The sequence below is a fragment of the Monopterus albus genome, unplaced genomic scaffold, assembly GCF_001952655.1.
Source record: "Monopterus albus unplaced genomic scaffold, M_albus_1.0 scaffold26.1, whole genome shotgun sequence".
NCBI classification, from domain to species: Eukaryota; Metazoa; Chordata; class Actinopteri; order Synbranchiformes; family Synbranchidae; genus Monopterus; species Monopterus albus.
Genome location: NW_018127906.1, coordinates 2,735,282 through 2,759,059, shown reverse-complemented (window position 1 = coordinate 2,759,059; position 23,778 = coordinate 2,735,282). Strand labels below are relative to the sequence as shown.

Sequence of the window (23,778 nt, the reverse complement as noted above, 5' to 3'; positions counted from 1 at the left end):
GCATCAGATGTGTCACTGTAACATTATTAGCAATGCACTGTTGTGTATCTGTTTTTTGTTTTGATATGCAGAGTAGCTACAGCTGTCAATTAGAAGTAGAAGTAGGGTAAATATTTACCTCCACTTTATTAGGGCAGAAGTAAGGTAGAAATATGCAAATCCAGAAATATCTGACATTATTATAGATCACACAGTGAGCTGGGGTCCTGCTGCTGCATTGCGAGTCCCACCACAGTCGGATTAGCTGTTAACTTGCCTTGTCTTTAAATAAAGTTTTAAACACACAGTGAAATAGATTATTTTCCTGTGTCCATGTTTTCAATGTTCTTTTATCACTTCATATACAGGTACTGCACAAACTGTGGGCACTTTAGACGTTTAGATTCTCATCAGTCACACAGTAACTGTCCCTAATTCATCCTGCAAAACGACTGAGCCCAAACATCCAGCTGCAGTCATAAGTAACTTCCTGCAACAGATGGTCTGGCCCTCAGAGCCCTGGTCTCATCTGCATTCACATCATCCAAAAACCACGTTCCTCATTCCTACTGTGAACTCAATATAAAGTGACACTAAATCACTATATAATCACTATTAGAGGCTCTTCAAGCATTTAAAAGTCTGATCATTTCAGCAGTGTTTCTAAAATGCTAGGCCAAGCTGAGACCAAAGGTCAAACTGCGACCTGCTGACATCGGGCCCTGAGCGCAGACATGGAAAAGGCCCCAACTCTGCTACACATCTAGGAGCAAGAGTCTCAGATTGAGCAAGTATGTGATTTGTAGTCAGTTTGTGTCTTCTTGTAGTTGTTGTGCTTATGTTTTTAGCCATTTTGGTTCCATTTTTACTGTTTTACAAGTACTTCTTTTCTTGTTTTGTGTCTTTTTGTAGTTGTTTTGCTTATATTTATAGTGATTCTACAGTTTTTAGGGTCATTTTTTGTCTCTTTTTAGTGGCTTCATATCTCTTTGTAGCTGTTTTGATCTATTTTTTCAAATTTGTGGCTTTTGTACTTGTTTTGTAGACATTTGATTGACTTGCCAACACAAAGGTTGGCATTTCCTTCACACTTCTCTGGCCCCCTGTGCTCGGTAGGCCTGTTCTGCTGAGTCTGAACTGTCACCACCTTGTAAAACCAGTGAGCCCCTCAACTAGGAGAGGCGGAGTCCTGTGCAGACAAAGTAACAGTCATAGCAGGGGACGACTGCAGACACAGAGGGAACACTGTGCAAACGAAACCTCTGCAGCCTCAAGAGTCATGATGGAGCTCTATCTCGACCTGCTTTCTTCACCCTGCCGCTCCGTATTCCTGTTTCCCAAAGTTGTCGGGATTCCCTTTGAGTTTAAGCATGTCGACCTGCTTTCAGGTAATCCCGCCCCACAAGGCACAGGCCAGGGAGGACACAGAATCCACACAGAGCTGGTTTGCGTTTTATTTGGTTTTCTTACGGTTTTGCACTTGTAGTTCACATTCTGCCTTAAAATATTCAGCTGTTAATTTCTGAGCCTTTCACATAAAGTTTTAACTCAGATGTTTGTAAAGTTGAATGACCCACAAACTTTGAAACTGTCGAGTCAGCTCCAGTTTCACAAATCTGCGTAGTCGTTTTTGACTTATTTGTTACCGTTTGTTTGTATTTGGTATAAGATAGATTAGTTATATTGTAGGGTCACGTGGGGACGTTGTAACAAGGAACAGCTGCAATGGAGACTTTTTGCTCTAGTCAGAAATGTGCTGCAACCATGAAGCTCGTTGCATGTCTAGTTAGCTCCTCACCCACAGCTGGAAAACAGCTGCTAAGTGTGGGCTTTCCTTCTGGACCTGGTGGGCGGCCTTCTGCCTCGACCTGTTGGTGTGAGTGGATAGAAGAGAAAGGCAGCAGCAACAACAATCAAACAAACAAACACTGGGCAGATTGATGTGGCTGCTCATCAGAAAGGTAGAGCTCCAGGGCTACCTACAAAGAGAGAGAGAGAGAGGACACTATGGGAGAGAGGAGACACCGTTAGTGACAGGTAGTGGTGGCATATAGATGGATGGAGAGGGGGGGCATCATGGGCCATGAGTGTATTTTTAACATAGTAAAACTGTGTCAGTGTAGTTTACATAAGAGTAACTGAGCAAAGTGCTGAAACTGTTGCAACCATCCCCACTTTACCCTACTTGACTTTAACTCTGTAGACACATTTTGCAAGTTTTAGAGGTGAACGCCCTGCAGGTTTGAACTATGTAAGCTTGACTTTGTATTTTCACATTTCACACAGAGAGCTGGCAGTGACAGGAGTAGTTAAGTTTTACAAGCTGTGGGTGGGATGTTGTAGGTCAAAGGTTGAGGTATGTAGGTACTACATTGTGTCCCAGAGGTGAATGAGTGTAACAGAGATATAAAGGAAAGAGAAGTGTTTCAGTGCAGGCTAGAAGGAAAAGGGGAGAGAGTTTTTAAAAAACACCGTAGTTTGTTTAATCTTCTGATCATGAGATGTTATTCATCTCTCTCTCCCCAAATGTTAGAACATTTTCACTATTACGTGCCACTGTTTGTTTGCATGGCAACATAAGCTCACTGTTTTTAACACACACATTTGTGTTTTACATTTGTCTCAGGGCAGCAGCACAGCGAGGAGTTTGGAAAAATCAGCATAGTTAGGAAGGTTCCTGTCATGAAGGATGGAAGCTTCATCCTGACAGAAAGGTACAACGATGGTCTGGGTTCAGGATTGACTTACATCTACAAATAATTAGTAATTCAGACTGCTGTAGTTACAAAGTCACTTTGCTCCTCTTGTTTTCTTCATCCCATCTGTGTCGCAGCACCGCGATCCTGCAGTATCTGGCTCAGAAATACTCCTCGTCAGTGGCAGATCACTGGTATCCGGCCGACCTGCAGCAGAGAGCTCGTGTTGATGAATACCTGTCCTGGCAGCACATGAACCTGAGAGCGCACGGGACAAAGGTCTTGCTGTTGAAGGTACGTGTCCCTGGTCACCTGACCTACTTCAGTACACACATTTCAACTCTTCAGACAGTTTTTTATTTATTTTGAGTCTCTGAATTGTTTAGCTATGTGATCATTTATACTCTCCTTCCACTAGTGCTACTGTTATGTGATGACATTCGCATCAGTCTCAGCTGCACTGACGTCCTTTCACAAGATTAAAATTTTGACCTGGTAATGGAACACACACAAAAAAAAGTATTCACCAAGGTTATTACAATGAAACCAAAAGTGGACATGAAGGTGTGTGAATCCAAAATGACAAATCAAGTTATCACCTGTAGCTGTCATCTGAGAACAGCTGCTACCACTACACAGACTACTGCTGCTGGTACTACCAGGGGCTCCCTGATCTCTGTGTGTCTCTGAGCAGTTTATGTACCCTCTCGTCATGGACTCTGAGCCCCCGAAGGAGAAGGTGGACGCTGCTGTCGAGGATCTGAACCAGTCGCTCAAATTGCTGGAGGAGAAATTCCTGCAGAGCAAGTCGTTCATCATCGGAGAGCAGATCTCTCTGGCCGACCTGGTGGCTATAGTTGCACTCATGCAGGTAATACTACTGCTGTTTGTACTACTACTGCTTCTGGTAAGTAAACATTTTATAGTACTTGTCAAAGCTTGAGTTGTTGGATACTACAGCTACTACTGCAGAAGTTCTACTTTGTCTATAAGTACGATTGCATCCTAATTCCACAGGAAATGTTTTTTATTCTTGTTGAAATGTTTTTATCGCTGTATACACAAAACACCAGTATTTCTATAAATATAATCAATGTAATGTTTAACCTATAACCTTAAAATGTCAGATTTTACACATGAAATTCAGTTGGCTAGTCATGAGGTGTACTGCTCTGCCTGTGAAAGGCTGTTTTCTGAGGATCCCAAAGTTTGCATTGCTTTATGGGAAATATAGGCTCTAGTATATTTGGAATTTGGACCCATGGCAGTGATTTAGTGGTATGACTCAGATGGTGGTGCTTTTCTACACATTGAAGCGCATCCAAAGCACTTCATCTGCCTGCTCACCCATTCACATGCACACACATCCTTGCAGTTGTCACTTATAGGGTCCGTGCATAGACTTGCATTCATTACCCTGACCTTACCCTGAACCGCCCGGTGATGGCATTTCTGCCTTTATTGGACAGTTTACATTGTAGATCTGGACAGGGAGCTCTGTGGGGGAGAGACAGATGTTTGACATGGAGTAAAGGTCTGCAGCTGGAACTGTGTTTACCCCAGGCTATAAATATGTTTATGGAAATTAGTTATAGGTACAGCCCAGAATTAAAACCACTGAGGGAGCTCAGACCTATTTTATTTGTAGTAAACATATACAGTATATGGTGAATGCCATTCTTTTGGTCTGAGAACATTCTGAAGACCCCATGAGGGATCCTGATGCCTAGATTGAGAAGTTTTCCTTTAGCTTTCTCGTGTACATGGAAGTGTAAGTCTATTCATGGTACTGCAGTATTATCTGTTGAAGAAAATGTGTATTCAGGTTTTGTTTGCTGTGTGTTTCGCAGCCTATTGGAGCTGGCATGGATGTGCTCGAAGGCCGGCCGAAGCTGATCGCCTGGAGAGATCGAGTGGAGCAGGCGCTCGGTAAGGAGCTGTTTGATGAAACCCATGAGAAGATCATGAAGATTAGCAGCCTGAAGTCGACACTGACGAGCAAGCCTGGGCTGGCGTTGATGAAAGAAATGTTCCTGAAACAGTTCCGCTGAGGAGGTGTCTGTGCTCGGTGATAATCCGACTGTGATGGACTCAGACATCATCTTTTCTAACTTCATTTCTGATCTTATTGCCTTAATTCCTATGGATGTTTGTCACGAAGTGCTGAGAAATAATTCAACCATTTTCCAGGTTTTAAAATGTTGCAGGTGTTGAAATGTTTGCAGCTGTGCACCCACACTGTGTAAAAATTCTTAAATGTGCATCTGATGTCATGGTCCAGCTACATTCTGATTAAAGTGAAATTCTGAACCGAAGTTTGCTTCTAAACTTTTTCAGCTAGAAATATTCACTTCACAGCAGCAGCTCACTGTATAGTAGAGATGGCCTCCTACATGTCTGTGTCCCTTGTCTCATAATCCCTCCATGACAGTACTAGTACACTACTAAATCCTACAAGACTCGTCGACTAGCATGTAACGTGTTAACTCAGTCTGCAATAACAGTAGTAGAGTGAAAGGCACAGTATTTCTTCTGAAATGTGGTGGCAGCAAGTAGAAGTTGAGCAGAACTGTAGTGAAGTAAAGTACTTGAACACATGTCACATTCCAGTGGTGCATACACGGCTGTTGCAGAGACTGAGTGGTCGTCATTGTCTCTGGGTACAGCCTGTCCGATCCGTGAACAACAAGCTCTTTATCTGGAAGAAAAGCTGAAAAAATGGAAATGGAGCAACAAATTCTTGGTTCTGTTTCCAAAGCAGGATTTAGTTTTTTACAATATGGGTAAATATTCAGAGTGGCAGATGATATTACCAGTTTATCTATGCATAGACGGTGAGAAAATAATTTCAAAGTCTGAGCTGATCCAGGTCTCAGTGACTGAGTCAACGCTGCCACCTAGAGCTCATGGTGTCTGCCTGGAGGGTGAAGTAAAACCACTGACACAAAAGCCTTACACGGGAATAAAGGCCTTAAATCGAAGTTGTAAGACTTAAATGTTTTCTTCTTGTCTGCTGTTCCTCTCAGTGGTGGAAGAACATGTACTTAAGTACATTCCTTTTTCTTCTTTACACATTCTGTTTATTTTATTGTTCTCTCTGTCTTATCTTGTCTGGTGTATTAGGCGACCCCTTCGGGGAACTCGACCCGCAGGTTGGTTTATTAAACTACACTCACTGTACTTAAAGCGGTTAAAGTAGCTACAGCAGTAAAATGCTGCTAACACACTTGTGCATCAGTGGGTCATTGTTACTTATAATAATATGAGTCACAAAACAAGTAGCCTACTTTTACTTTTATTAAACGCAGGTGCTAATACTAGTGTACTTTTTATATGCGGGACTTTTCCTTGGAGTGTTTACTGTTGTTGGTACTGAAGTGATGGGAGTGAGAGCAGCTGCGGGAGTCTGGACATGTGACCCTCCGCACAGGAAGAAGAGTCAAGTAATGAGTCAGAGTCCCAGTCCCAGTCCACATCAGTCTCTGACGCCTCCTGCACCCAGATAGTAGCAGCATGCCTTGCGGCGCCGTGCTCGGCCTATGTCAGTATGAAACCAACAAGCTGGTCCGGATCCAGAGCGTCCGGCTCGGCTCTCTGAAGTGGAGCCTGAACGCAGCCATCCTGCTGTTTATCTGGTGAGTGGACGTGCGGGGTTTCAGCCTATCTGCGCTGCAGGCTCGGGGAGCGGCCGGCATGGCTCACCGTCACAAGTCCCGTTAGAGCGGGATACAACCGGATAGAGAGGGCTGTAGCCAAAAACCTATTGACCGATCGTTGATAAGGCGGTTTGTGGTGTTTGAATGAATGTGAATATGTGACGTATTTAAAAAAAAACTAAAAGGTTTCATCTGAACCAGCCGTGAAATACATAGGCTACTCGGATCCTTCACTGAAGGAGCCTAAAAGTAGAAATGCCACAAGTCTTGCTTTAAAATGTTGCTTTTGTAAAGACACAAAAGTGTTAGAATTAATACAGGAGCAAAAGTAGAAGTCATTCAGTGGAATATGGCGCAGTTCATGTTAATGTACATCGGTTTATTGGATTACAGTGGTGGATGCGTTATAGTGTTAATCACTTTCATGTTGCACCTGGTAAAGGTGGAGTTAATGTACTTTACATCCTGCTGGGTAGCTGCTGAATTTCCCACCAATGAAGTCTGATGATTCTGCTGTGTTTGGTTTGATTTATCTGGTTCTGAAAAGGAACTAAAGCCATGTAGTGCAGTAAAAGAACATGAAAATTCTCAGGTAAAGTAGAGATACATCAACTGTAACTGTAATTAAGTACATTACTTGAGTAGATGAATCCCCCTCAGTTTTCACAGGTTGACTCACACTCCACCTGTGCTGCTAATAAACTGATATTAGTGTGTAAAATTGGAGGAATTTTCATGAAACTGTTTGTTTTTTGTTGCTTATCTTGCAGCATCATGATGCTGTGGAACAGGAACTACCAGGAATTTGACCTGGTCGTCAGCTCTGTCACCACCAAGGTGAAGGGTGTCACTCAGACACATGTGCCCAGTGTCGGGGACACGGTCTGGGATGTGGTGGACTACAGCGGGTCCTTGCAGGTGAGAGCTGGCTTGACTGTGACAGTTCTTTGTGTTTCTCCAAGAAGACAGTTTCTGTACATGTCTTTTTTTCTTTTTAGGACAAAAACTCCTTCTTTGTGGTGACCAACATCATTGTGACAAAGAGTCAGAAGCAGGGAAGATGCCCAGAGGTGCTCTTTCTTTATTAGTAATAGTAATTTAACTATCATTAATATTCATCTCGTTTTAAGCAGTTAAAGTAATGTAATGTAATGTAAGTTCATGATGACCACCCAAAGCTGTTAGTACTATACAGTAGGATGGCTCCAACCTTTCCTATTTCATAGCAGTGTTTATATTGCAGGTTCCACTTAATGGCAGATTGTGTCGGACTGATACAGACTGTGAGAAAGGAGCCTGGGGCCAGCAGAGCCACGGTACACAGACTTCTGTTATTAGACCTGGTTTAGCACTAGAATGCAGCTGTTGGCTCCAGCTAGCGTATTAAATGTCTTTTAGCTTTAATGCATTAGTTGATCATTAAAGGCTGAGTGGTTACAGAATGTACAGAATATGACTACTGTGAGTCTTTCTTCAAATCTGAGGAAAAGATTAAATAAACCACCAATGGATGGATTGTGTGTGTGTGTATCCAAAACCCGATATAACTAAAAGGAACATTTTCTTAAAACTGCATTAGCTAAGATTTTCCACATTGTCTGATAACCCCGGTGACAGTGGGAGAGAACGTGGTGTCTCCCAGCTATACCCCCCTCCATGACCCTCTGCTGCCTACAGCCGCCTGTTGTTATTCCAGCTTCTCCACCCTGTGTTGTCAAAGTACGGTCTGTAAATCTGCTGCCTAGCCAAGGTTAGAAGAAGGGTTTTTCCAGCCAGTAGTCATGTCAAACAGCCATGGAGGCGCTGTGGGCAGCTAAAAGTCTGAACCAGCGGCTGCCAGAGTGAAGAGGTGGCGTCTTTAGCACAGAGAGAGTGGGACAAAGAAAGAGCAACAACCAGGGTTAACATGGGTTTGGCTGTTTGACATGGAGAGGGTTAAAAGCAGCCAGAGGACTCAGACTGGATCCAGATGTGGCCTTCTTCCTTCTGGATGTGTTAGCATTTAAAGCTAACCTGCTTGGTTTGGTAGCATTAGCCACCTAGCATGGTCAGGATTTTACCTTTGTGTTGAATTAATATGACTTTAATTTGGGGGGAATTCAAGGTTTGTGTAACATGAGTGCTTTGTTGGTCTCGTTCGAGACTGTGTCATCAACCTTGTCACTTGACATTGAGCTGGTACCTTTGAGCTGGCGCTCATTCGTCAGCTAATGGTAGCTTCAGTGGTGATTGTGTTTTATAACGTTTGCCCCAACTAGGCTTCTGTAGTTTACATGGTTGCTAGGAAACAAGACATCAGTTTGTTTTGAGTTTGACTAGACCCTGTCGGCTGAAAAGAAATGAGTTAATGAGCCTTTAGTCAGCTCATTATCACGAGAAGTGTTTTACAGGAGCTCCAGATTTTCTGTTAATTACCTTAATTTTTAGTCATTTAGTCATTTAGTCAGTATTTAATGTTACGGAGAATTGCTGGATTTCAAATCAGGTGTTCAGGAGCTTTAAAAGACTTTATTATCCAGAAATTCTGTGAAATGACGTCACTGAACCAGATTAGATCTTTCATTTTCTGAGAGCAGAGGGTTTCACACCAATGACAACACAGTCTGAACAAAGTGAAGCTGCCTGTTTTAGCTTGCTGACAACTGTTTGCACAAGAAGCAGAGGAAGTTGCTCTTTTAGCTTCAGCTGTAGTAGTTCTCTCAGCTCTGTGGGTCACACATCAGCAGCTGCAGGAACCAAACCTGCGGCTCCTCAGACTCTGTTATGCAAGGACTGTTTGTTTTTCTCTCGTAGGGATTCAGACGGGATCATGTGTGAAGTTTGATGCATTGAGGAAAACCTGCGAGGTGTCTGCGTGGTGTCCGATAGAAACCAAGACAACCCCTCCTAGGTAAATCAGATCAGGACTTTGTCAGGAAGGCACATGCTGTCAAGCATCAATAGGCAAGCTGGTGGACTCTTGCTCTATGTCAGTATGTGGCCAAAACAACATTTTTTGGGTCCTGAGTTAAAAATTTGTGCATGTTTTTGATGGGTTACCATGACGATTGGTATGTTCTTACTCAGAGGAGTTGTCCTCCCTTGTGGTTTTCACTTTGCATGTTTACATCCCATCATAGATATAAACACAGATTCCTCATTAGCTGCAGCTATTAATTGCAGAGATGCAGCAGCATAGCCGCCATGTTTGTACAGGGCTGTGGCCCATTTTAACGTGTGGAGTCAGGAGGTATAGCCACAGGAGTCACTGTGGTTTGTTACAAATGCCAAAAAAAAGGATACTTGGTCGAATTTAAAAATGTTCATTTTAATACCAAAACATCTTCTATAGAGAGTACCAGAAGTATTTATATAATGTGGGCTAATATTTAAGATGAACTTACCTGGATTAGTTTCTTAGTCTTTTGTAATATGCTGCCTTGATAAATTTGGTATTAATTTTGGAAATAAAAGCAGACTAAAATATATTTTTTCAGTTTTTAAATTCCATTTGTAGAGAAATTAATTTTTAATCTTCACATTTTACCTTTATTTCACATTATAGCAGTGAACAAAGTTTAATTTAACAGTAAAATAAATATGGTTAAATCATCTGTGAGATGGTGTTTGTAGCTTGGTTTTGACTTTGCTTTCATCAAACATCCAGAAGCAGCAGCACGTCTGGAGTTTTCTGCTGTTTGAACTGGAACCTGCAGCAACATGGCTGCGGCAGGGACGCATCTCACAAGCAGGATGTGGCATCTACATGTTTATATCTATGACATCCTAGCATGTTAAATGTGAGTCGGGTTACACCTGACAATTTCTTCAGACCAACCTACACCACAGGCCTGTTGTACCCGGTACTTTTAACCACGCTAACTCTGAGAGACGAAGCAGCCCAAGTAACTTCAAAACAGTGTTGATTTATTCAATGAACACAGGTAAAAATTAGCATTACACGCTCAGGTATCTTGCACCTCCAACATGCACGCAGGCAGCTGAAAGATGAAAGACCCTGAACCACAACAGGCCTATACATTATATCACTTCGGGCTAACCTCATAATACAAGGAGAGACGCCAAACCGTGACGTCTCCCGGTGCCAGCTTTGCAGCTGACCAGAGCAGTAGTCAAAGCATGAATAAAATCAATGTGTGATTGTCTGTTGATTATGTGGTGTGTAGCTAAAACATTCTAACACGACCTCTAGTGACGTGTCATGACATTAAACATAAGAAAATATTATGGCTATGGCTACAGTTATACACGTCATAATAATAATATTAAACATCCTGTCTTCTAACAGTCATCAACTTTCTATCTAGTTATCCTTGACCATAAACAACCTGCAGCAACTCATGAGAATGCCTAAGCATTTAACAGTCTAACTAGACATCCTGTCTACTCTAAACATTTCTATTACATCAAGTATCTAACGAATATCTATCTGACTAAAAATACCTAACAGACCCGTGCCTCCATTTTCCTGCTGGTGTTCTGGTGTGTGGTGATCATTACAGCCTCACTGTGCTGCTGTTGTGGTTGCAAGCTTTCAGTTATGTTAAGATGGTTAGTGTAGTTACTGTAGACTAGAGGATGCATTTGGCTTTTCCTTATGTTTGACTTTTCCACAATGCAGGCCTGCTCTGCTGGCGGCAGCTGAGAACTTCACAGTCCTCATCAAAAACAACATCAGATTCCCTGCGTTCAACTTCATCCGGTGAGATTGCTACACGTCGATTCTCTGCACTTTCCTAACATGAAGCAGCACAGCCGGGGATTTCACATCAGAAAAATCTGCTTTATGAAGTCATGCTCATGTAGTAATGCAGTTGTGAAAAGAGGCCCTTCAGAGAACAGTGTCTAAGGCTCTGCAGCTCTTTAGGACAAAGACTGCATCACCTTCCTAGAATGTTGTTTGTTCTGTGTTACAGAAGGAACATCCTCCCGTGGATGGACGGCGCCTACCTGAGCAGGTGTCATAGAGGAAACGACTCACTGTGTCCAATCTTCAGACTGGGAGACATTGTCCGCGAGGCCGGGGAAAAGTTCTCTGACATGGCGATAGAGGTGGGATTACACATCTCTAACAGACAGACTCTATGTTTACACTTCTGTCAATAAAATAACATTGACTGAGTGACCTTTTGCTGAAATCTTGCAATGCAGCCACTTGTTGTCAAAAGAAAGGCACTAATCAAACTCCTAATGCAGATGGATGCATGATATGACCTTTTTAAACTTCCCACTGGACTTTAAACTGGGTCTAACAGAGACACTGCAGCAGGAGCTAGTCTCTGGAGAAGTGTCCCTTGCCAACAGGAAATTAACTCTTTAACACTTATCTTGTGGGTTTCCCTTCGCCTCTTGATAAAAATAGTAATATAAAAGTTGTCTGCCAAAAAAGGAAGTGTACCACAACAAACTAGCAGTTTGTGTGGATGAAAGTGGAGAAGCAGCACTGTCGCCTTCAGACTCCATGTCTAAATACAGTTGTGCCTACCAGTGTGGATGAAAGTGGAGAAGCAGCACTTTAGCACAGTCTTTGAGCTTTCATTTCCCAAAAACAATGCTTCACTTCTGTTATGACAAACAGCTGATGTTTCCTCACTATACAAATTTTTATCAAATCATCTTTGTCTCAGTGCTTCATTCGTTTTCTTAAAACACATCAAAAATCTCCTTTGTGCTGTCAGAATATTTCACCCACTTTACAGAAAATCAGCTTGTTTCACATATTTTATAAAATCAGGTTTGTTTTTTCCTCCTTATTCTTTCTCATTTCAAGTCTGTACATCATCATGTGAAATGGATTGAGGATGGATCATAACTCATCTAACGAGTTGTTTCTTTTTTTAAGCCCATTTTATTAATGGACACTCTTCTCCCATATCCCATGATCCTTTGTGTCAGTAGGGGAAAGAGGAAAAATGGCGTACTAAATGAAAGGCTGCTTTATTTCCTCACATTTCACTGGAGACGCCTACTTGGATTTTATCACTGTCCGAGATGTCGTTCATATACACACCAAGGAACAGAGGGCAGTCAGCGGCACGGGCCCCAGCGTGGAGCGGTGCTCACACACGCCATCTGTAGAACGGCCTCTGTCAGCACATCCAGCGGTGTTTATAAATACTACCTGGTGATATTAAATGGGTATAAATCACACAACAGCGTAAAGAAGCAGATGAATTATGACCCCTTTGACCTTTGATAGAGAAATCTCAGAAACTCACGTTCCTCTGAGCTCATTCATCCCTTATGTTTAATTTGAAGTTATCACATGCACACAATTTCAAGTCCTGTGTTGAAAATGCAGCTAAATTAAAAGTATTTCTGGTAAAATGTAGTGAAAGTATCTCACTAGATGAGTGTTATAGTAATAAATGCCATATTATTGCAGTATTACTGAAGCATTATCTATAATGTCGTATTTTACTGTTGAAGCTGTGGAGTTTGTAGATTCTTGGGTAGTTTAATCTTCAACTTTATAATATGTTATATTCTTTTGTCATATTTATATAATGTGCAAAGTTACTTCAGCTGTGAAATAGATGCAGTGATATAAAAAGCACCATACAAACACTGTAGGCTCCTGAATGAGGTAGAATATTCGTTAATGCACTTTCACAGATTACAGTGCTATCTATAATGTCGTATTTTACTGTTGAAGCTGTGGAGTTTGTAGATTCTTGGGTAGTTTAATCTTCAACTTTATAATATGTTATATTCTTTTGTCATATTTATATAATGTGCAAAGTTACTTCAGCTGTGAAATAGATGCAGTGATATAAAAAGCACCATACAAACACTGTAGGCTCCTGAATGAGGTAGAATATTCGTTAATGCACTTTCACAGATTACAGTGCAGTGCAGTATTTCCCTCTGAAATGTAGTATAAGTATAAGATGACATAAAATATGTAAATTTACTGAGTTCCACATTTTCTGTGGAACCACATGCTCTTTCGAAGGTTTACGGAGTTATTTGGAATAATTTGGAGCCTATTCCTGTTTAGCACATCTACAGATGTAAAAAGTATTGTCCTGTGTGTTTGTGGTCATCCATTTCCACTGTCAACCACAGGGAGGCGTCATTGGCATTCAGATCAAATGGGACTGCAACCTGGACCGGCTCATGCAGCGCTGCTCACCCACCTACTCCTTCAGACGGCTGGATGAGAAGGAGAGCAACAGGACGTTGTACCCCGGCCTCAACTTCAGGTCAGCCAGTCACCAGGCTCCACGTGGAGCGTGCTTTATTTCTCACAGTTATTATCTAGTGTTAAGTCATATCACAACCTCCCAACATTTTTGGCACATTTACAATGAGGAGCTCTGACTTATTGTTTACTGAAACCACAGTTTTCTAAATCACTTTTTATTATTTTTACTGACCAACATGAGAACTCTAGACACACAGACAGGTGGTAAATGGTTGTAGTGTGACTAATATGTACAGTATGTCTGTATGTCCTGCACATACGGTGAATTGACAATAAAATCCTTGAACCCAATAGTTCCAGAAGCTGATAATAATATTATTATAGGTAGCATCTTAAATTGTTTGTTTTTATGTCCATGAATTTACACAGGTAGGGCTTTAGTGTTTCCCCAAACTTTATGGAAATTTGTGGCATAAAAAAGAAACCAAAACACAAGTTTTCAAGTGATGTTTGCAGGAGCTGTTTTCAGAGAAGCTTCTCTAAAAAGCCACTGTTACTACAGACACAGTTAGCGACTAGCGCGTGAACCTAGTGGAGCATTTAGCAGCTAAAGATTCAGAGATTTCACTCCAGAGCTGGTGGAGGCCAAACACAGAGCTGAAAGGACTTGGTCATCAAGTGGATGCAGGCACGACTCCAAACCACAGCTAACGTTGCTCCACAGCTGCTGATGTGTGAGTAAGCAACAAAAGAGTAAATCAAGGCTTGAGTCTGTGTTTGAGGTTTGAGGTAAATAACCCTGCTTCGTGTTAGAGGCTTTTGTTTCATATCCTGCTGTGAGCTGCAGTGTTTTTGTTATAAATTGTGCCTGCTATCTTCTGATCAGGTACGCAAAGTACAACACCGTGAACGGAGTGGAGGAGCGAACGCTGTATAAAGCATTTGGCATCAGGTTTGATGTCATGGTGTTTGGACAGGTGGGTGCAACTGTTCCCCCTTTCTGTCTTTTAGTTTCATGGTGCTGACAGTTTATTATGTTAGGGATTCTTTGTGTGACTCGCACAGTTTTCATTTCATATGTTTTCCTGTCTTTTCTTTCACCTAAACTCTGTGTTAGACTGTGGAAGGAGGAGATGCAGAGCTGTACTGACATCTGGGTGCACTTTGTATTCAAATGTGCAATACCAAAATGTAATCAGAGTTGTTTAATGTTGAAATAACGATGTTAAAGTTGTCACCGGCCTGCATCGTCGGAGGAGAAATGTGGTGAATAAAAGCAAATGAGTGATAGTTTCTGTGTTTTCCAGGCAGGAAGGTTCAGCTTCATCCAGCTCGTCATCTACATCGGATCGACGCTGTCATACTACGCTCTGGTGAGAGACCACACAGTGTTCGTTCACACATCTCTTCCATTAGTGCTGAACACAGTGTCGGAGTTTGAGTCCACAGTGGGACTTCTGGACAAACTGAATGAATTGGACCATGAATATTCATTCATTCAGACTTTGAGCTAAATAAACTCAGAGACTAGAGCTGTGGGATACAGAGGTTTGGTTTAAGAATCCTAATATTTTCTCAGAGGAATTAAGGACTGTGCCTGGAACAGAAAAGAGTCCTTCGCCACCCCGCTGACTGACTGGGGTGCTTCTCATTTGTCTCCTTGTGCCCCCGACTTGAGTTTTATCTGTGAGAGATGCAAGGAATTAAGGAAATGAAACGTCCTGTTCTTCAATCTAATACCTGAAGCACCATCAGTTTCTGATGACGATGTCATAGCTGCATCAGCTGTTCGTCTGCAGGTGTTGGGGTCACTGGAATGGACTTTGTATAGTCATAGATAATGAGTTCCAGTATAAAACTGTGGTGATGTGGTGTCACATCAGTCTGATCACCAACAGAATCCTAATGAAGTGTTTGTGCTGATTCCAGTAAAATACTGTTGTCCTCTCTCAAGCCTTCAGGCAGCCTTCTCGCTGCTTGTTCAAAATAAGGTCACGAGAGCACTCTTAGTGTTTCTTTGGAGGCATTAGACATGACCACAGGATGAGTGCTGAGAATGTGTGGGGTGTCCTGTGGATAAGGTGGGAGCTGCTGTGGTCACATGACTGAGCGTCTCAGGTGAAACTATTTTCCTCCAGACGACTGTGCTGCTGGACTGGCTCATTGGAACAAGATGTTACTCTGCAGAGGTCGGACAAAGCTACACTGAGAGGAAAGTGGAGTCAGTCCAAGATGAACACAAGGTGATGAACAGTTTTATATGACCAATAATGCACTGTAGCTGTAAACAAACTGTTTCTAATACAGTTTCAAATCGATGTGACTGTGTTGCAGTGCATCCTCTGTGTGTCCTACGTTGATGAGAACAACATTCGACTGGTGAAGAGATCACAGAAGAAAAGTTTACGAGACATCAAACCGGTGTCTGTTCAGCCACGTAAGGTAAGCCTGTGGAGGAGAGATGTAGACAGGAGATGAGATGGTGGCATGTCTCATTTTTGTTTTACAAATGAAGTAAAATGAACCACAGACTGTTTAAAAGATGGACAACTCCCAGAATTGCTTTAGCTGTCTCATTGATTTCAGTGCTCTGTCCCTGTCCCAACAGGAGGACGCAGGACATCTGAGAGCTGTTCTCTGTCTGCTACAGCTGACTGGCAGTCTGGATCATGATGCTGAGCCTCCAATTGAGCGTAAAGTCAAGCTGAAGCCCAAGCTCCATCGTCCAGCCTGGTGTAAGTGTGACTGCTGTGCTCCGTCCTCTCTCCCGCAGGAGGAGCTGTGCTGCAGGCAGAGTGATGGTGCCTGCATCACCTCATCTCCTCTGTTTGGGCAGCTGGTGTTACATCGCCCCCTGCTGGAGGCTGTACTTCTGTACCGGGACCCCCTGTCTCCTCCCACTGGTCGAGGCCAGACCAAAACCCTGAGACACTGTGCCTACAGACAGTACATCAGCTGGAGGTTTGGGGTCCCACCTAACGGCACCCACCCTGCCATCCCTAGCTGCTGCGTGTGGAGGGTCAGGGAGCAGTACCCAAGCCCAGACGGACAGAACAGTGGCTTTGCAGGGACCTCCCATTGACTGACCCACTAACAGCGTTTCTATGTTAAACCAGCCTTGGAGAGCCAAAAACTGGCTCAACACGGCAGCTTGTCTTCAGTCAGGAGAGGAGTGGAAAAACCTGTGAATCTGCATTTTCAAAAATCATTTGGCTGTAAAAATAAAAATGTTGATGAAACTTTTTTAGCTTGTTTCTTTAAGCAGATTTTTGCCTTTATAGGGCAGAAATATTATTTTTAACATCAACAACAGGCTCAGACAAAGGATTCCTCCTGCTAGGAGTGTTTGCATCCATCATATTAAACATCAGGAGTTTTGTTCTTACATGGGAGAGAAAAACAGCATTTAAGGAAAAACTAAAACCCCAAACAGGTCAGGAAAATCTGATGCCTAACAGCACTCCCACCTGCACCGCTCACAGAGTTATGAGTTATGTGCTGGAACTATTTCCTGTTGAATAAAAGTTGGGTATGAGGACTGCACAAGATCAGTCAACACAGCAAAGTGGCCAGGGTTGGTCCAATTGCACCTGAACAGAGACCAAAATCTGTATCTGGCAAACAACACTGAAGCTGGTGACACTGCACAGAGGTGCTGGGCAGATGGAGAGACTATTTGTCAGGAAATGGCTCCAGCATGTAGCGGCCCATAAAACCACAAACAGTTGTACTTTGTTTAAAACAACCAAGGTATGAGATGATCAGTTTGGAGGTGTTAGTGGGTGTATTGTTGAGTTGTTTCCCTCTGCTTCCAGCTAAGCTAAGATAACCACATCCTGATTTCAGCACCATACTTTCCAAGAATTTGGATGATAAATGTGAGGGTGCAGAGGGGAAGCAGCTGGTCTGGCTCTGTCCACTCACCACCACCTTTAAGGCTCAGTAATTAACATAATCAATGTTGTATCATATTAAATCTGAACAAAAACTGAAGTGTATAAACCAAAAATAAAATCTGTTTTACTGTGAGATTATGAGCCAGACTGCAATGTGGGACCAGTGACCTAAGAAAGTAAAAACAATTAACCTTCCACCAAACAGCAAATTTACATGTTTACATTAAATAAGCAAGATGTAAATTGTTCATCTGTGAGATTCAGAGATGCTGCTAGTTTGATTTGTTACCTTTGTTCAGAGCCAGGCTAGCAGTTTTCCTCTGTTTCCAGTCTTTATGCTAAGCTAAGCTAACTGGCTCCTGTAGCTTCATACAGACCTGGATATCTTATAAATCTTCTGATTTCACTCTCAGCAGGGATGATTACTGAGTCTCATTGTCTAGTGGGTTTTAGAGATGTGTGGATGGTACCAAAGCTCTGCAGCTTGTTTCACTCCAGGGAAAAGCACCGTATTGTTAGGTATTTTTAGTCAGATAGATATTGGATAGATACTTTATGTATTAGAAATGTTTAGTGGAGATAGGATGTCTAGTTAGACTGTTAAATGCTTAGTCATGCTTATGAGTTTCTACAGGGTACATCTGGTCAAGGATAACTAGAGAGAAGAGTTGATGACTGTCAGCAGACAGGGTGTTTAATATTATTATTATGATGTGTATAACTGTAGCCTTAGCCATAATATGTTCTTATGTTTAATATCACGACATGTTACTAGAAGTCTGTGAGAATGTTTTTAGTTACACACCACTTAATCAACAGACACACACGCACATTGATTTCCTTCATGTTTTGACTACTGCTATGACCAGCTGCAAAGCTGGCAACAGAGACGTCTCGGTTGACGTTTCTGTGTAGTATGGGGCTAGCCCAACTGAGGTGATATAATGTATAGGCCTGGTGGGTTCAGGGTCTTTCATCTTACATCTGCCTGCATGCAGGTTGGAGGTGCAAGATGCCTGAGCGTGTAATGTTAATTTTTACCTGTGTTCATGGAATAAATCAGCACTGTTTTGTAGTTACTTGGACTGCCTCGTCTCTCAGAGTCAGTATGGTAAAAAGTACCGGGTACAACAGTATCAGCACAGCGTCAAATGAAGGAAACCACTATGACATCTGAAGTTTCAAATGTCACGGGTGCTTCAGTGATTGTTTTCATGGTTTTGCAGCTAACATCACTGTATGTCACTGTTCTTGCTTTGATGGGGCCCCAGAGCTTCATGAGGCTTCATGCGCCCACCACTAGTAGGTCTGCTTTTTATCACAATCTTTCCCATCATGCAGTGCACTCACTGTTTACTTGTTTCTAACAGATGATGAATGGGGGTGTGCTGGATGGTGTCTGGTGTGAGACTGGTTTTGGAGCTTCAGTTCCTGGGATTATACAGCTAGATTCCAAGTCCGGCTCAAAGCGATCAAGCAGCTGTGAAAACACAACAGATGGTCCAAAATAAGTAAAAACATCTGCAGACAAAGATAAGAAGCTTCATTTATCTTTATCTGCACATCGGTTTGAGTGTGACAGCAGGAGGCGGTGGTCACACACCAGCCATAGTCCCGGCTCTATGTGAAACAACCCACCTTTGTGTTACACAGACCTGAACTACTTTGTACCATGTTCATACTGTAAGTTACCAGATAAATGTACTAGAGTAAAAATACATAAATTCATCTGAAATGTATTTACACAAACTTAAACTACTCATGTTCAGCCCAAGTATTTCAAACTTCAGCAATAAGATCTGGGAATGTGTTCACTTTTGATTTATTCCAAGAAGATGAATGTATTTTTCAGCTTTAATAAAGAGCCATACACAGTCCGACACTTCCTCTGTCAAATCCAGCACAATAACACTTGGAGTAATATAAGCTGTCTGCACTACAGGCCATTCTTCAGGTGGCCTAGTTGACATTTACAAGCACTTTAAACCTTTCACTTTCCCAATTCTGGCTCCAGACTGTGGCCATTGTTTTTATAAATGGAGCATTTGAATAAAATAAGGGCTCTTTGTTAAACAGCTCCAGGCCTGAAATAGCTCCTGACAACTTGTAGCAGCTGCAGACATCCCTGCTTCCTCCCATTACTCATCCCCTGACCCCTCACTGCTGCTTTTGAACACAGGTACAGAATTCTCTCTCTGTTAAATGTTTTCCAGTTGTGTCTTTAGAAGTGACTGTGCAATTCAGACAAGTAAAGACAATGGCTGACTCCACAGAAGGGCTAACCACCAGGTTAAAGACTACACAGTAGAGTAAAAATAAATAATGATTTGCATTTGATTGGCTTTATTGTAGCAGATCAGATCCTAAAATATGCCCAGGTCACCCCTGGTAGTTATAAGCATGTGAATGGGAAGAAGATAAACATGCCTCTTTTGATTTCATACTGTGGTTCTTGTATAAAAAAGATGGCATTATTTAGTGCTAGTGAGCTCTGGAGGTGCTCGTTATTTGGCCCACAATCTTGCTCTCCGTTTCCCGTCTTTATGCTAAGCTAAGATAACCAGTGGCTGGTGATAGGATCTCTTCACTTAACTCTGGGCAAGAATGGTAAACTATGTTTTAGAGCTGAGCTCTTTCAGTTTCCTGATGACCTCCATGACGCTAAACATGTTTCTGGCTGCAGCCTGGGTCAACCTGCAACAAGTAATTACAGAGCTAAACAGCAGTAGTAAGTCACTGCTGTGCCACATTCTGTGACAAATCAGCTATTTGTTTGTCTCGGTATCCTCCCTCCTGTCCCTGATTGACATCCTCACATGAAATGTGATATTTGTGATATTATAGATAAAATTAATGGCACCAGGCCAACCCTTTTCCCATTTGTCCTCCATAAAAAATATACTGTAAGTTCCCCCCTTGAGCTGATTGGACAGTACTGGACTCCTGATCCAAAGTCAACAAGCCAGAGAGACGCAACACCCCCAATAACACAAACAACATTATATCAGAACAAGTATTCGTGGCTCAGGGAAACTATTTGGAGAGACATCATTGAACAAAACTACAACAATGCATTTTCATGTTTATGTTTATTCTTTTCCTAAAAGTTGATTTTGACTGAGAGCAGAGATTGGAAATGTCCCTGTGGATTCCCTGTCACAGATGTAAATAAAAAGGTATAACAATTAGATCCATCACCATACGGCACATAATGTAGAATTAAAATAATATATGTTCATTGGACTGATGAGATTTAAAGTTACTTCATGAAAATATGTTTTAAAGGTCTGGTTAGCACAGAGTATCGCCTCTGTGGTACTCAGAGATTTAACGAACTGGATAATAGAGTAAAACCAGCCTGGTTAGCAGAGTGAGCATGCAACATGAGAACCTCACCAAACCAGGTGTAGCTTGAAATAAACTGGAAGTGTCATTAGTGAATCTGATTCCATCAGACTTTTCAGGATTTCAGCAACTTTAATAAGGCTAGTGGTGTGTCCCAGATTCATACTTTGTAATAGTTCTTTTTAAAAACGTAACAGTGATTTGTAATTTTCCTTTTTACCTTATTCAACAGGAACATGGGGAAGAGATGTGTAATAATTGTCCCCCAACCAGGAGTGGAACCGTGGATGTTGTATTTGACATCTGAGCATTTGCTTTGAATTATTTTAATGATTCAATTTTTTAAAATATATTTTGGGTTTGAGTGTTGGTTGGACAAAACAGGCAGTGAAGGTCTCACTTTGGGACATTGTGATGCACATTTCTCACTGTAGTCTGAATTTTTGCAAATCAAATCAATCAATCAGTGAAGGAAACAATCAGCAAATTAACCCATGATGAAAATAATAATGAGATGCATGCATTCCTCTTATATAGTAATTAGAAACTGTTTTCAATTCAACCAGTAAAATGATACTATAGAATATAATAGTGGAAAACACACAGCACTGAGTACTTTTACTTTTGGAAGCTGAGGCCATTACATATTTGGCATTTTTACATAAACTGTGACTCAAATAACTGTTCAGAAATATTCCATTTTCTATCAGTTGACTAATCATTTAAACTCTGACTGCAGGCCTACATAGGGTACTGTTGGTTGTTTAAACAATAACAAAGCTTTTTTTTGTACTCTTTAAAACTGTACCGAGTAGGCTATATGTACCAAGTTAAAGTCTACCAGTGAATAAAATGTAAAGGCCCTGGTGACCTTCTTCTCCTTTAAGCTTTTCCCGTTAGGGGTCGCCACAGCAAATCATCTGTTTCCACCTAACTCTATCCTCTGCATCCTCTACTCACACCAATTAACTTCATGTCCTAACATCCTTCTACCAATATAACCACTATCCCTCCTCTGCACATGTCCAAACCATCTCAATCTGGCCTCTCTGACCTTGTCCCCAAAACAGCCGGCCTGAGCTGTCCCTCTGATGTGCTCATTCCTAATCCTGTCCATCCTGGTCATTCCTAAAGAGAACCTCAACATCCTCATCTCTGCATAACTGGTTTCACTACTGTCTTGTACACATTTCCTTTGATTCTTGCTGCCACTCCTTCTATGGATTAATTTAATGTTGTCTTGTTGTTAGCGAAAGGTTAAAGGTCATCCAGGCGTCAGAAGTGGAGTGTTAGCGATTTACAGAAAATGTTCAAGTCAGTTCTGTTCCACGTGGTCGACGCCAGCAAGCAGAATGAAATGACACGATAAAAACACCAGGACAGAGTGGTTTTAAAAGTTAAGCAGAAGAAACACCCCGAGGCCTAAATCCTGCTTTACAAAGTGGATTTCATGGCTCAGAGTTTATCCGAGACACTTCACTCCTAAAGGTAAGTGTAAACCATGTTATAGGTTTGATTTGGGCTTTGGCTGTGCTGCTGGACTGTGTTCCTGACGGTAAACACGCTACTGTTGCTTGCTGGGGCTAAGCTAATGTAGCGGACGGTGTTTTCGGATGTTCCACATTAGCATTGTGTACCATGCGGCTGCCATGTTGGTACGGGTCTTCTTCTTCTTCGTCTTGTTCTTCTACCACCACCACCATTACTACTACTACATCTGCTGTTTCATGGCGATTGGCAACCAATATGGGGCTGCTGCGCCTCGTTACGCCAGTGTGTGTGACAGCGGAGATTTATCCATAATTAAAATGGTCACAACTCACAGAATGTACAGTCGATTTTCTAGCGGTTGTGGATGTTGCCTTTGTAGAAGTGGAGGATTGGGACTGTGTACAGGTGCATGCTGAAACAGTTCAGCAGTATTTTAATACATTCATCTTTATGACTGATACGTGAGGTGATGAGTGCCGCCTTCTTGACCTGGCGTTGGTCCTGTATGCTGGTTCTGACCAGTTAGGAACCAGTACTAGTCCTAAATACCCAACCCTAATAGACGTGCACTCTTCCATGCAAACACACTGTACATCCATGCACCAGATATGACCACAGGCTGACATGTATGGTGGTTGCAGACTTACTCAAAAGTCAGAAAAACAAAGACTGCCATCAAACACACACACACACACACACCTACACCTCTTGATGGTGCACACTTCAGTTGATTGAGAAATTACTCATATGTTTGTGGGTGTGTGTCTTTCATGCTCCCATTGTCCTCATTTGCAACCCTGAGATCAGCTCAAGAGACCGTGAGTAGTATTAAAAGCTGAACCTAGCACTCCTCTGCCAGCTCTGTGTGTGTTTTGGCGTGTTGCTTGCTGTTAGTGGACACCCTCGTGCTGAGTTAAATGTGGGAGTCTTTCCAGGGAGCCTTTAGCTGAAGCGCCTGTTTGGAAAAGAGTTTAACCTTCAGGGAGCCTCTAATCTGCAGCCCCCCATTTAAACAGTGGAATGTAATTATGATTATTAAGTTATTATAATGGTTGGCTGAGCAGTTTGCAGCACACTGGGCCTCCTGAGGTGGAGCACTATTCATGATTAAATCAAATACAGCGGATGCTTTTATGTAAATTGACAGAATTCATTGTACTTTTGCTTGATAAATTCTTAAAGGTGCGTTAACTCACTGGTGTTACCTGAATGTGAGACAGGAGCACTCCTCCTAACCTTGGCTAGGAGTTTTATTTTCTATCACGGCTGGTTGTTTTAGCTGTAGCATTCCTTAGGTAATAGATTAAAAATAACAAGAAAACACTCTGCAAGCATTTTCCCAATCCCCAGACACTGCTCTTATTGTAAGTTTCCTGAATGGTTTTAAATAACAAGCGACAATAGCAGCAGTGACTATCCCAGGAACGATCCTCAGGCCTGGCAGCATCGTGTGGAGTGTCTTCACCTGAACGTCCTCTGCTGCAGGATGTAAAGGATTAAAAGAAGTGATTTGGAAAACAGATGAATAGGATGCAGGTGATCTTGTCTTCCCCTTCCTGTTGTTGACC

At 42.1% G+C, this 23,778-nt stretch overlaps 2 protein-coding genes and 1 long non-coding RNA gene across 4 annotated transcripts in view; all 3 read left to right on the top strand.

Annotated features, from left to right (window-relative positions):
* Window positions 1-4,990, top strand: part of LOC109957404 (glutathione S-transferase theta-1-like) — a 7,658-nt gene extending 2,668 nt beyond the window's left edge. The window contains exons 1-5 of one of the 2 annotated variants that reach the window (XM_020595285.1): window positions 1,137-1,367; window positions 2,606-2,693; window positions 2,813-2,969; window positions 3,370-3,546; window positions 4,526-4,990. In XM_020595285.1, the coding sequence (XP_020450941.1) occupies window positions 1,259-1,367; window positions 2,606-2,693; window positions 2,813-2,969; window positions 3,370-3,546; window positions 4,526-4,726 (732 nt within the window). In that variant the 5' untranslated portion in view covers window positions 1,137-1,258 and the 3' untranslated portion in view covers window positions 4,727-4,990. Of the gene's footprint in view, window positions 1-1,136; window positions 1,368-2,605; window positions 2,694-2,812; window positions 2,970-3,369; window positions 3,547-4,525 lie in introns of those variants that run through there. The other variant, XM_020595286.1, reaches the window with a different exon arrangement.
* Window positions 4,991-6,061: 1,071 nt separating this feature from the next.
* p2rx7 (purinergic receptor P2X, ligand-gated ion channel, 7) lies at window positions 6,062-16,560 on the top strand. The gene is made up of 13 exons (XM_020595346.1): window positions 6,062-6,310; window positions 7,102-7,249; window positions 7,330-7,401; window positions 7,575-7,647; window positions 9,125-9,221; window positions 10,953-11,033; window positions 11,248-11,383; window positions 13,400-13,536; window positions 14,365-14,455; window positions 14,786-14,851; window positions 15,617-15,721; window positions 15,813-15,920; window positions 16,087-16,560. The coding sequence occupies exons 1-13, from the start codon at window positions 6,189-6,191 to the stop codon at window positions 16,558-16,560; spliced, it is 1,710 nt and encodes a 569-aa protein (XP_020451002.1). The 5' UTR covers window positions 6,062-6,188.
* Window positions 16,561-21,900: 5,340 nt separating this feature from the next.
* The window catches only part of LOC109957347 (uncharacterized), a 28,904-nt gene continuing 27,026 nt past the window's right edge, over window positions 21,901-23,778 (top strand). Inside the window, exon 1 of the long non-coding RNA XR_002274544.1 lies at window positions 21,901-22,207. This is a non-coding gene — a long non-coding RNA (uncharacterized LOC109957347). The remainder of the gene's footprint in view (window positions 22,208-23,778) is intronic.

What these genes read in the sequence shown, in the direction of transcription:
- p2rx7 (XM_020595346.1), top strand. Translation starts at nt 6,189, where the DNA reads ATGCCTTGCGGCGCCGTGCTCGGCCTATGTCAGTATGAAACCAACAAG. An exon ending in CAGTCCAAGATGAACACAAG is followed by an intron (nt 15,722 to 15,812) that starts GTGATGAACAGT and finishes ACTGTGTTGCAG; the next exon opens with TGCATCCTCTGTGTGTCCTA. An exon ending in TGTCTGTTCAGCCACGTAAG is followed by an intron (nt 15,921 to 16,086) that starts GTAAGCCTGTGG and finishes CTGTCCCAACAG; the next exon opens with GAGGACGCAGGACATCTGAG.